The sequence below is a fragment of the Stenella coeruleoalba genome (assembly GCF_951394435.1).
Source record: "Stenella coeruleoalba genome assembly, chromosome: 1".
In the NCBI taxonomy this organism is placed as follows: Eukaryota; Metazoa; Chordata; class Mammalia; order Artiodactyla; family Delphinidae; genus Stenella; species Stenella coeruleoalba.
Genome location: NC_137169.1, coordinates 118,224,363 through 118,237,161, shown reverse-complemented (window position 1 = coordinate 118,237,161; position 12,799 = coordinate 118,224,363). Strand labels below are relative to the sequence as shown.

The following is a 12,799-nucleotide window of genomic DNA, read 5'->3' as shown; positions in this document are numbered from 1 at the left end:
GACTCATAAAAGATAACTAAAGTCTATATAGACAAAGAATTTCCTTCAAGATCAGGCCTCAGCGTATGTCGCATATACACGATGCCACTGCCTTCTTTCGGAGCATTCATTTCCCTATATTAATAAACTTTTAAAGGTTACATAGCCCAAATAGTCATTTCCAAGAAGGTGTTAGAAAAAAAGTTCTAAATTTTGTCATTTGTTCTCCAATCAAAACAGCCAACTATAGGTTTTAATGTGGATTATACTGAGGGCTTCTTAAGGCTTTTATCTGTTTGGGGGCAAAAAAAGATGAGTGAAGATACTGAACTACTAGCAGGTCTGTTGATGTTTGATGTGAAAAAAAATGCATGAAAGATAAGTATTTCTTCTTGGATTAAGATAACTTGGCCTCAATGGCTATATTATTTGGTCACAGTAGAGAAAAATGGCTATTCCTTAAGTAAACAAAGTGGCTAACCAGGTGCCTGGTACTATGCTATACTATTAGTACTAAAAAAAGAGACACAGTCACTGGCCTCAAGAAACATGAAGCCTAGCACAGTGGAGGATGTGTAAAAAATTATAGTATAATGATACAAGTTATAGTGAAAATAATAACAGAAGAAAAGGAAAACCTGACATTTAAAAAGGTATTACAGCTGTAGTTCGGGTGGAGACTTGAAAAATGCATATTTTCCAGTTGGACATACAAAAGAAAAACCGTGAGAAGAAATGTGAAAACACACACAAAAGTGTGAGGTGCTAAGGAAGCTAAAACAGTTCAGTATTACTTGAGGATAAAGTTCAAATGAGAACTGGCAAGAGAAAAGACATGAGAGTCTAGAGCATGAAGGGTCTTGAAACTCATGCAAATTTCTCCTGTAAGTGACAGGTCCCAAGACTTCCTCAGTTCATAAAACCCTTAATGTATCAGAAATTCTTTTACTGTGCCCCTTGGCCAAAAATATCAAAAAACAAGAAACTTAACAGTTCCATTATCAAGCAGTTTCAAGTATCAAGTTGAACCTAAGTTCAAACAACTTAATAGGCATTTATACCCTAGCAACGTGTATTTAAGAAAGAAAAACACACAAACTGAAAGAATATTTTTATTCTACTCTTAGAGAGCCGATTATTAATTGAATGTACATGCCTATCCGGCACCGTACAAATTCTCAAACCCTGAAATCAGATGGATATTGCCACCCTCATTTCTTATTCCATAATGATTGTCATGTGATATGTGATTTGTATCACAGCAAATGCCAAAAACCCAGCTTCATAAAGATATATCATTGAAAGGAAGGTAGTGTGATCTAACATTGAAACTGTGAACTGCCTTGAGCTAGTAGTTTGCATTGGTGTCCAACAGATAGCAACTATCACTGTTTTCTTTGCAAATTTAAATATTGCACGGTTTCTCTGTGAGTTCACTACGGCACCCGAGCAGCACAATTTGAAAATCTAAAAATCTTTGTAAAAATGACTGACATAATCTAATTTCCTTGTTTAGAATAACCTAATATCTTTGTAGAGGTGGGTTAGAGACTGGAAGCCTGGTAACAAAGATTACTGCAAGTATACGAGCTGAGAAATGATGATGATGTAAACTGCAACATGGGCAAAGATGTGAGAGAAGGAGACTTGGGTACATCAATGGAGCTCTTGCTAACTAAATGGATATAAAGGAGTGAGGGGTAGTGGCATAAGAAGGAAAGTGGGTGAGTTCCTTTTCCATAACATGTTTTTAAGTATTTCGATAATCATACTTGAATCTAATCGCTTGCAGTCCTGTGTTTTATTTCATGCATGAAAAACATGACCCTGAGAAGGCCCATTAGGCTTCACCAGAATGCCAAAAGGTTAAAACCATTTACAGTCATCTCTCAGTGTCTGCTGGAGATTGGTCCCAGGATCCACCTCAGCTTTTGTCAACTTATGCTCTGGTCCTCTGTATCTGTGGTTCTGCATCCAGATTCAACCAACCGTGGATCATGTAGTTCTATTGAAACAACTTCACGTAAAAGTGGACCCTTGCAGTTCAAAGCAGGGTTGTCAAGGGTAAACTGTACTGGCTATTGGATACCCAAGTCTGAAATTCCGGAAAAATATGACAAGTGTAACTAAATGTATATAATGCAGTAAAAGTTGCATGGATGTTTAATTCGTGATTGAAGTGGTGGGTGTTGATAAAAGTTTTCAAGGAGGGGTACAGAGGTTGAGAAGAGAAGGAGGGTCCAGGGCAGAAGTCTAGAGAACACAAACACTTCAGAGAAGAACAGAGAATGAGGCCCTCATGGAAAAACATTTAAAAGGAACAGACAGAATTAAGAGAACCAAGAGAGCAGTGTTACTGAGACAAAGGGAAAAAAGTACTGGACAGGTAGAATGTAAGGATGATAAAGATTAAAACACATCCAGGGAATCTTGATAACTATTAATGTGATCTTAGAAAATTCAGTGAATTAGTATGGAGAGAAGTAACAATGCGATGATGGGCAGGGAATGAAGTAGAAGCACATGTATAGATTAGGTTTTCTAGAAATTTGGTTGTGGAAAAAGAAAAGAGCAAGAGCTGAAGGTAGAGATGGGTCCAGGGGAGTTAAACTTTTTTAAATATAAAATGAGAGACATGGTCCTGTTTACACCCGTTACCTAGCCTCATAAACAGACCTTTCTATGGATTAAAATTCTATTTTAAAAAAGCAAGAAAGGGATAGAGCAATAGCTTAATTTTTTTGTCCCAACTCTTCCTCCCTGGACACCTAGCTCTTTCCACTCCTCCTATTCCAGGGCTTTTCCTGTCACTGAAAGCCTACTCTCTACTTACCGTAGTATTTTAGTATTTCTGACAAAGAGAAAAGTACCTGGAACTCCAAATACCATACTTAACATATACATATGTCTACCAGACATATATATGTCTACCGTGGCACTGTTCTAAGCAGTTTGCACATTGTAACTTATTTTCCTCATAAAAATGCCATGGCATCAGTGAAGAATTAGACTACCACACTCATAACTTTCTCTTTTAAATAATTACATTAGAAAGTGTGGTACAGTAGAAACATTCCAGACCTCAGTCTCATACAGAGCACGGTTCAAATTTTGGCTCAGGACCTTCATAGTTACTTCATCTATAAAGTAGTTACAAAAATGTCTACCTAGATTTGCTTGAGTGAAGATCAAATGAGATCCCACAATGCTTAGTGCAAAGTCAGGGCTCAATAATACTACTAATACTACACCTCTGTATGTCGACAAACGAAGCAGCAACAGCCATGATAATAACAGAGAAACATTATATATTTCAAATGCAATTATTTCTGTTTTACTCCAACCAACACTTATAACAAGGAGCAGAGTAGAGACATGAATGGCTGCACAAGCCATTTTAATTGTAAGTTCACAAAAGTCTACATTAAATGCATTATCTTACAAAATAATAACCTATGAGAGTATATAAAAAATAACTGAGCCAACATTATTTGGTACTTTTGATGCTTCCATTAACTTAACTATTCCCTTTCCGAATATAAAATTAAAAATTGGCAAGCTATTTACAAAAAGACGTTTAATTCTGTTAATCAGGTTGATATTCTGAACATCTTTTTCTTCAGTTCCGCTGTTTTCTCATCTATTTTAGTGTGACAGTCCTCTGTTGCCTTTTCAATGCCTTCATGGTATTTCTCCAAAGCAGCTTTCAAGCTGAGAAATATTTCCTAAGTAGAAAATGAAATATAATAAGAATTATTCCATGCAACGACCTAAACTAAAAATGAGTCACAAGAATTCCAACAGTCTCGTTCATGTTTATTAATAATATTTTAAAGCCTAAAGTACCTTATGCACATGTACACACTCGTATGCCTACTCTTATTAAGCTGTGCAGATGCATCAGAAACTCAGCTACTTAGAAAGGACAAAGCAGAGACATTAACAATGGCTTGAATCCCAAGACATTAAGAACATATTTTTAATCATCAAAGAAAAATTTTTACTTTGGAGCTTTTCAGGTTTACTTGGCAAATACCTAGATTACTGTACTCTGCACTTAACCCTGATCATTATTTAAATGATATGTAAACAGATTTAATAGGTAATCTACAGGAATGAGAAATATAGGAATACCTTTTAGAATTGTTTTAACAAACTGATCAGGCAGTCCTACTATAAGCAATAGTGAGTTTTCATATAAACCTATATGGATGTGTTAAGAATTAAGAAAAAATTACAAAACAATTTCTGTAGACTGAATGAAATAATAAATGAACCACTTTGCATACATTTTATTCTATCTCATACTCATCAAATGCAATTTTGATCCACTTATTATTGATTTTTCTTAAACAAAACAATTCTCAAACCTTGATACAAGAAAAAGTAGTATTCTGAAAGATTATAAAAGGTGTTTCACCACTGAAATAGAATAGCAGGCCTTTTCCAATGGAAGGAAAAAGCAATAAATGGGTATAATGGGTATAAATGTTCTCAATTTTAAATGCTGCTTCCATTAAACTTTTCTTAAACCCACAGTTTGGCTACTATTTATCTTAGTTTAAATTCTAGTGTAGATACTGTCTGATTTTGAGCAAATTATATAGATTATAATTTAATATAGTATGGATTCAAAATGTTCCAAAAAAGAACAACACTATTTCCAGAGACTGCCACCTATGCAAGTTTGAGAACTACTGCTCTAGATTAAGTGAATATAAATGTTTAGCTTAAGGCTAAACATTTTCCCAAAATCTAAACATAGATCATTAAATCCTAATACAAAAATAGAAGAGGGTATTTAGATTCCCAAGATCTAAATCAGGCATCAAATTACTACAACTATGATGGAATATTAATCATTAGGAAAATAAATCAAAAGTTTTTGATACCTTTATTTCTTAAATCTTGTAGGAAAAATAAGGTGAATTAGTTGCTACCTTATGTAAACACCATTTTTTAAAAAAAATCAGCACATTTCAGCAGCTACAGATCAATTTAATTTCCTGGCTCTACAGAGATATGTATTTATTCATTCCAAAAAGAAAGCTGAATAAATTTGGTAGAAAGACATTACTCATGAGAAACTATTAAAATGAAGTGTGGTTAAATAAAGATATACAATCTGTAAATACCTGAACCAACCATTTCAACACACTCAAAGGAACAATTTTCTCCTGAGAACACCTACATTCTCAAGGAGGAACCAAATCCTACAGGTAGAGCCACAATAAATGAATGAAACATTAAAGCCCAATTCCACTGGCACATCCACAGAAGCAAACAAACATTTGAAGTTCTAAGCCAACCGTCACAGGATATTAATAGCAATAGATCACAGCCCTCACGAAAGCTATATATTTCAATTTCCAATTAAATTCTGTATCCAAGTGGAACTTTATCATATTCATTCACGTAATAAGTAAGTCTTACTGTGATAGCTTGGCTGAAGTTAAATATTTTTAAACTCAAACTCTAGTTCTACAGTGCCTAACATGACAACCACTAGGGACACGTGATTATTTAAATTTACATTTAAACAGCTACATGTTCCTCAGTTGCACTGGCCACACTTCAAGTGCTCAGCAGCTACGTGTACCTAATGGCTACCGTACTGAGCAGTACAGAACATTCCCAGCAGTAAGTTCTTTGGATAGCATTGGTCTAGGTAGTTATCTCACTTTTCAAATCAGAGAAATTCAAGATGACATAACATCCATGGAATTTTACGGCCAGTGTAGCCATTTACCCACCAAGTCTGTATTAATTTATCAACCACTATATTACTGAGTACCTTCTACAAGTAGCACCGTAAATAGTACAACAGCACGATGGAACATGCAATTATGCTTTCTACCCTAAAAAACCATACAATCCAGACCAGACTGGATACTGAGCACTTAAAATAGAGCTGGTATAAACAAGGAACTAAATTTTATTTCATTTTAATTAATTTAAAAGTAAATGTAAATAGCCACATGTTGCTAGTAGCTACCCCATTGGACAGCACAGATCAGAATAAGACTAAAAATGCGATAGTATTTGAGAAGGAGAGAAATCAAAGATACCTGAAAGGAGCCAGAGAAAGTTATATTGAGAATACACTTTTCATTAAACCTTAAACAATGAAAATGATTAGCTTAGATACAAAACTTTAAAAATCCTAGAAGGTAGGAATCATGCCTTCCTTGTTCATACTTACTCCCTGAATCAAATATAAAGGCTGGCACCTAGTAGGTGCATAGACCATTTGTTGAATGACTGACTAAATGCATGAATAACTACAGGAGAACAGGGAGTTCCTGTTTTAAACGAGAAAGTGTAGTAATAAGAGTGATATTTTAGCAGGTTAAATTTGGCAATACTTAGGATTCAGGGCAGATTTGATGCAGGAGGATCTTAAGTCAAGGAAGAAATATAGCCAGTTTTTGCTGGAATTCATGAGTATTAGAAAGTTATGTGATAGAAGTATGATTAGAAAGGGGTTGTTATGAACAGTATCAATGACATTATCTTGGTGATTGGATATCAGGATTATCTAAAGAAAATCCAAAATTGCAATTCTTTGTGATATTTTGAAAATGATGATGCCGCTGAAGAATATGAAGAAACTAAGTGAAAGAGAGAGGGAAAGGGAAGGGGAAAGAGAGAGAGACAGAGGGGGAAGGAGAAAGTGAGGAAGAGGAAAGACACTAAAGATGTTGAATGTAATTTAATAATTGTTTATTTTTGTTGTGATAAGCTAATCCATTGAAAATATCCATCAGGCAGCTAAAATAAGGAGTAGAGTTGAGGAAGACAGAACAGGAAACAGATTTTTGAAAGCTACCTAAATAAAGACGATGATTGAAACTAGAAGAGATGAAATATCTATGGAAAAGAATAATTAGTGAAAAAAAGGATATGATGATCATTAGGGTCCAACAGAATTACACAAAGAACAGTTTGGCAATCTTAACATAGCCTTCTTTCCTTTTCATGAAAGATGATTATGAAGTAAGTTAAGGAGGCTTCTTTGACAAAATATATTTTGATTTCACCAGGAGACTTACAGACTCTCCCAAGCTATTTTGGAACAAATGGATACCACAGTGTTGTCTGGGTAAAGGTATGGTTAGAACAACTTAGGAAGTTGAACAACTGTATCCAAAGTTTTGATCAGTAGTTCTATGCCATTCTGAAGGAAGAAATACAACACAGCAAAGGGCCCAGTTCTACTCAACATTTATCTCCCCTGGAGCAAAAGGCATGCTGGTCAAATTTGTAGGTGATGCTAAGCCAAGAGAAATAGTTAATGTGAATGATACATAGATTTAAACTGACCTTGACATTTTGGAAATCAAGGTGGAAATAAATAACATGAAACCTAAAATAAATAACAGTAAAATCCAGAATTAAAATTTCAAAAAACTAGTTGCATGAAAGTGTGGTGAAAAAATTTTAAGTTGGCAGAACCTCATATGAAAAAGACAGAGGTCCTTTAATTGATCACAAGCACAGTATGAGCCAAGGGCAAGATGCTGCTGTTAAAAATCCAACCCAATATTACGCTTCATTAACAGCAGCCTTGTGCTCTGGGGCTGGTCACACCATTACTTGGAAGACTATGTTTTGTACTGGGTTCTACATTTTAAACAGAATAAAAAAAGCAGGAAACAGAGTAGAGAGGACAGAAAACAGAATAATGAATCTGAAAATTAAACTATATAAAGAATGGCTGGAAAACTAGGGCTAATTAACCTGGATGAGAAGGCTGAAAGAACCCATGATCTTTACCCTCAAGTGTCTTAAGTACAGTTTTATTCAGTAGAAGAGGATACAGATTTGTTCCAGAGAGGTGATCTTGGTTCACGAGAGTACAGAAATGAACATTTTTAAACTCAAAATAAGAAGTAACATTTTAAAAACTATAGCTGTCCTAGTAGAACAGCTTGGGTAGTGATGAGCTCTGTAATATTGAAAACAATGAAGCAGAACACACCAGTGGTTCTCAAGAGCCATGCTAAAAAATTTAGGCTCATGGGCCCCACTGCTGGTAATTCTAACTCAATATATTTTCGTGGGGGGTTGCTCATCTTTAAATTCCTCATTGAGTTCTACTACATGGCTAATTTTAAGAAACAGCATGCCAGATGGCTTTCCAATTTTACAAATATTTATGGAAAGCATACTACATATAAGGCAGCATTCTAGGCATGGTTTGATAAGACATACTAAGGTAAAAAATAAGATTGCTATTGTTGAGAAACTTAAAATGTTATTGGCAAGACATATATGCACAAAACTAAAAGGAATTTAAGGCAGGCACGGGCACCTTTTATGACCTATAGACAAAAGGTACTTACATTAGTAACTGGTTCATTAATTGTATCTGACCATGTGATAACAAATAAATATCTGCTCATTTGATTTGGTTAAGAAGTAGGATTAAATATCTCCTAAGGTCTTTCTAACCCCCATTCTAGAGATAAACAGAGGGCCAAAGGCTTGGTAGATATCCAGTTAAGGGACAGAAAAAAAAAAAAAAAGTGATTGGAATGTAGAAAGAAAAGGAAGAATAGAAAAAATCAGGACAGTGTACTGGGCAGACCATGGGAGGGGAAACCCAGCCATTTTCTTTTTCTTTCTTCCCTTCCTTTTAAAGTAGCCTTGAGACAATCCTCACTATGTATATATACACTTACATGTGCACGTGCTAACAATCTAATATTTCAGAGGATAAAAGCTCCTAAGAACAAGAGAGGGGATTGACTACTGTGGTTCTTTTAGTATTAAGAATCCTTGCAAATTAAATGTGAATGGTGAAAGGTAATGATAGCATGTTTAAATATCTTTCAGGTTTCAGAGGTTTAGGATAAGATATCAATGTAGGCAAGATGAAGAATGAGAAAAAAGGAGGCCAAGGGATTTTACATGATAAAGGGCTGTTTTTAGTGACTTCTGGTAGAGCAGTTTGGGACAATCTTGAGGACACTGAACAAACTTTAAAGGCTAAGGATAGAATGAGATGTGATAAAGGTAGCAGGAATAGACTACTTTTTTGGGTCTTTGGCAGTCAACAAAAAAAAGAGAAATAAACATAATAAACATATTATGTTTGGCACTATACTGACATTTTGGAAGATAAAAATGTAGAAGACAAGATGCCTGTCCTCATTAAACTTGAGACTGTGTATGAAACAATAAAATAAATATACTTGAAACAAGCAGAGTAACTTTAGGTAATTATGATAAAGTTATCATCAAAGAAAAACATCTCAAAATACCGGTAACAACTCAAATACATTTAACACTGATGATAAGAAATACTTTTGAGATCCTTTTATCAGGAAAAAATGCAAAAATTTTTTAGAAGACATTACTTTAAATCACCATCTAAATTCATGTATCAAAAAAATTCAGAACCTTTATGGAGCACCTACTCGCATTGCAAAGCAGGATTCTAGGTGCTAACAGGGAAAAAAGGCAAGGAAAAAAAAGGTATGCAAAGGTATGCAAGGAAAAAAAAGGTATGCAAACTATAGTTGCATACATGCAAACTATCCCAGGGTAATGGAAAAGGTGCTATAAATGGAAATAAAAGCAACAGACCTGAGGGGTCAATTTCTACTCTGGAGAACTGACAAAATCTTCAAAATGAGGATGACATAATTTACATTTTAAACTTGTGAGATTATCTGAAATTAATTTCTTATGAACATACACTCACCTGAGACTTCAGTTTCTCCCTTTCAGCAGCATCTTTCAGTTGCTGAATTCCAAATTTAATTTTTTGGATTTCTTGATTAATTGTGGTTACTCGCTCATAGACAGCACCTCTTTTTTCTTGAACTTTATTGCAATCTCTAAAGGAAAATAGAGACAGCTAAATTATAATTCCTCTTAAGCATCTAAACAGTCAAGCATTTAACTCTAATTTTGATTCCAAAGAGACTGTTTGTATTTGACTGACACACCTAAAACTCTTCTCAAGATACGAAAGCAAATACGCGAATCACAGCGTGGCGCTATATTCAGCTCATGGCATAGAGTAAGCTCTTCCACACAAAGCTGTTATTTAACATGGAGATCTTAAGTCACATCTCCCCAGTTGTGCTCACTCATGTACTGTTGTTAGCAGTGTGAATCAGCACAACTTTCCTGCAAGGCGTGTGGCAACAAATTAAAACCCTCAGGTTCTGCCCTTTTGGTTCATCTACATGAGGAGAGCAAAGGAAATCTTCAGACCATCCTAATACATCTTTTAGAGGCTGAAATAGTGTCATCTCATAGACATATCTGGGGCATTTATTCTAAAAACACATTTTTGGAATTGATGGGAAGAAGACTCTACCAATGAAACACCCAAACATACTGGTCAACAACAACGATGACGACAGCCATGACAAAATGCTTAGCAAAGTACTACTTCGTATATGAATAAAAAAATAAGACTTTTTCTCAAAATATGCTATGTTATAGACCAGCTGGACAGTAAAATGAACCAGTTGATTCACTCTAATACAACTCTAGACCACTGTCTCTAAAGTGCACTGAAATAAGCAGGAGCACCAGAACCCTTCTGAAGAATTGTGCAAAGGATTTGGAATTGTGATATCAGGAAAAGAAAAAAAAACTAGTACCTAAAACATCTCTAAATCTAGATATAGCAACATTATGAGATTCATAATTAACTCATCTGTTTTAGCCACCTAATAGTAGAATACCTTTTTGAAATTATAGGAGATTTGGAATCTTAGGGAAAAAGTGAATTAGGTTTTTCTAATTACTTTCTAACACATTAAATTTAAAATAAGTTCATACTCAATCACGGTGCGTTTGTACTGCTTGACATCCTCATGCTTCTTATTTATTCTGAACTGTGCTGTGGCAAGTTTTTCCTTCTTCACAATCATCAGTCTTTTAAAGGAATTTTCTTCAGTCTTCAATTTCTTCAGTTCTGACTCATCACTCTCAATTTTGTCCTCCAAGTTCAGGCTCTGTATTTTATGAGATGTATTTAAAGTCAATACAACCAATTAGGATTTACAAATAAAATGAAGGACTATTTTCTAGGATGCGCTGTAATAAAATACAATTTTAAAATGTGATAAAACTGTTTAAACACTGAAAGCCCAGCACAAGAATGCAGACTGAACGAAACAGACAACAGGAAGGCACTAGGGATACTGAGAAAGAACCTGACACCAAAAGACGTGTTATTTCTCATGTCAGTTTATCAGCAAGGATTGGAATAGAGGAACACGTTAATAAGATCAGCCAACTAGCTAAGTTGAGGGGGTGAGGGTCTGAACTAAGGTAGTAGGAATAAAGAGGAAAGAGTAGACCCTAGAAACAAAAGCAGTGGCTCTCAATCCTTTTTTGTGCTGACTCTTGATGGGAGATAAGGGAAGTGTGTAGCTGGGAAAGAATATCTCAGGCTACTCACTGTTCAACCCCTTCTTCCCTCAAGAAAGAAATCTTTCATTAAATGCTATGTCAGTGATCCTGGGGGCAGTCTGGATTAGGCCAATGAAGTGAAAAGGATTTTCAAGTTTCTAGCCTAAGAAACTTAAAAACGTTGGCCTTAGCTGTCCATCTTCACTCAGGGCAGGGTCTGTGTCGTAAACTTTAAATCTCTTTATAGATCCTAGCTACAGTGTTAGACAGTAAGTTGGGACTTTATGCTTACTGATTAGAAGATCATTTCCAACTGTCAGAACAAGTTTAAAATTCATTACTTTTTTCCAAAATATACATGGTAATATGCTATGTTAATTAATTTATTATTCATTTCATCTGAAGGTTAAAATGGGTCTACTATTGCTATGTTTAAAAAGAACACTGTTTTATCCTTGAGCACACATTGCCACATCTATTATAATGTAGAACGACCCAGCTTTTCTGTAGGAAAACAGCAACAGAAAGTAAAAGCAAATTCAAGGGACTACAGTAAACTATTACATAATAAAGACATAAAAACTCCATACAATACAAACCTCCTTTAAGATAGTGGTTAATTTTTCCCTATTATCTGCAAGGTCCTGTATTTTCTTTTGATATAGCTGCACCTCCAGCTGACATGAAGGCAGGCAGTCAACAGAGTCTCGATAGATTTCATACTTTTCCATCACTTCTTGCTTTGAAAGAAAAAAAACACAGAAACCAGGTTGGCACTCTCCTTTATGAAACTGCAGTAATGTCAATTTGTTTGCTCTTAAATAATTTCTGTACTTGATACTGAAAGCTAAAGAGCAGAGAACAATTAAGTTTCTAGGTCAGTAGCAAAGCACTATTACTGACATGTGTCTAAGCACCTATAATTATGCTTCCTAATTGCCAAATATCCTTGAACAAAGAAAAACTACCATAATTTTACTAAATCACTCATTGAAGTACCTTCCAAAGGTTATTCATAACAATTTATAAAGAGTTCATTTCTGCTAATATTCAAACTACTCCTGATTATTCCTGGGCAATTATATTACCAATTATAATCTTCCTATTCATTTGTATAATAACTATTACTACAGCTAATTCTTTCAAAAAGATTAATTCTTCTCCTAAAATTAGGAAATGAGCATAATGTTTACCACAAGCACTGCAACAATACAAAGGCTTCTTTCCTTTCCCCACTAGTCTATCTCTCCTCCCACCTTATTAACCAGTTGGATTTTGTCTTCAGTGAAATGCTTAATCATATTTCAGCTCATTTTTCCATTAAGTTGTCTTTTTCCTACTAATTTGTAAATACTCTTTTGTGTCTTTGCATATCATGGATATAATCCCTTTACCTGTCATATGCACTATATATATGTTCCACACGTCTACTTTTCTCTAT

At 34.9% G+C, this 12,799-nt stretch overlaps 1 protein-coding gene across 6 annotated transcripts in view; it reads right to left on the bottom strand.

Moving 5' to 3' along the window:
- Positions 1 to 3,272: 3,272 nt before the first annotated feature.
- NUF2 (NUF2 component of NDC80 kinetochore complex) overlaps positions 3,273 to 12,799 on the bottom strand; it is a 29,859-nt gene continuing 20,332 nt past the window's right edge. For all 6 annotated transcript variants that reach the window (XM_079933056.1, XM_079933060.1, XM_079933058.1 and 3 more), the window contains 4 exons: positions 11,958 to 12,098; positions 10,783 to 10,958; positions 9,689 to 9,824; positions 3,273 to 3,704 (listed from right to left, as the gene is read on the bottom strand). In XM_079933056.1, coding sequence (XP_079789182.1) covers positions 3,570 to 3,704; positions 9,689 to 9,824; positions 10,783 to 10,958; positions 11,958 to 12,098 — 588 coding nt within the window. In that variant the 3' untranslated portion in view covers positions 3,273 to 3,569. The remainder of the gene's footprint in view (positions 3,705 to 9,688; positions 9,825 to 10,782; positions 10,959 to 11,957; positions 12,099 to 12,799) is intronic.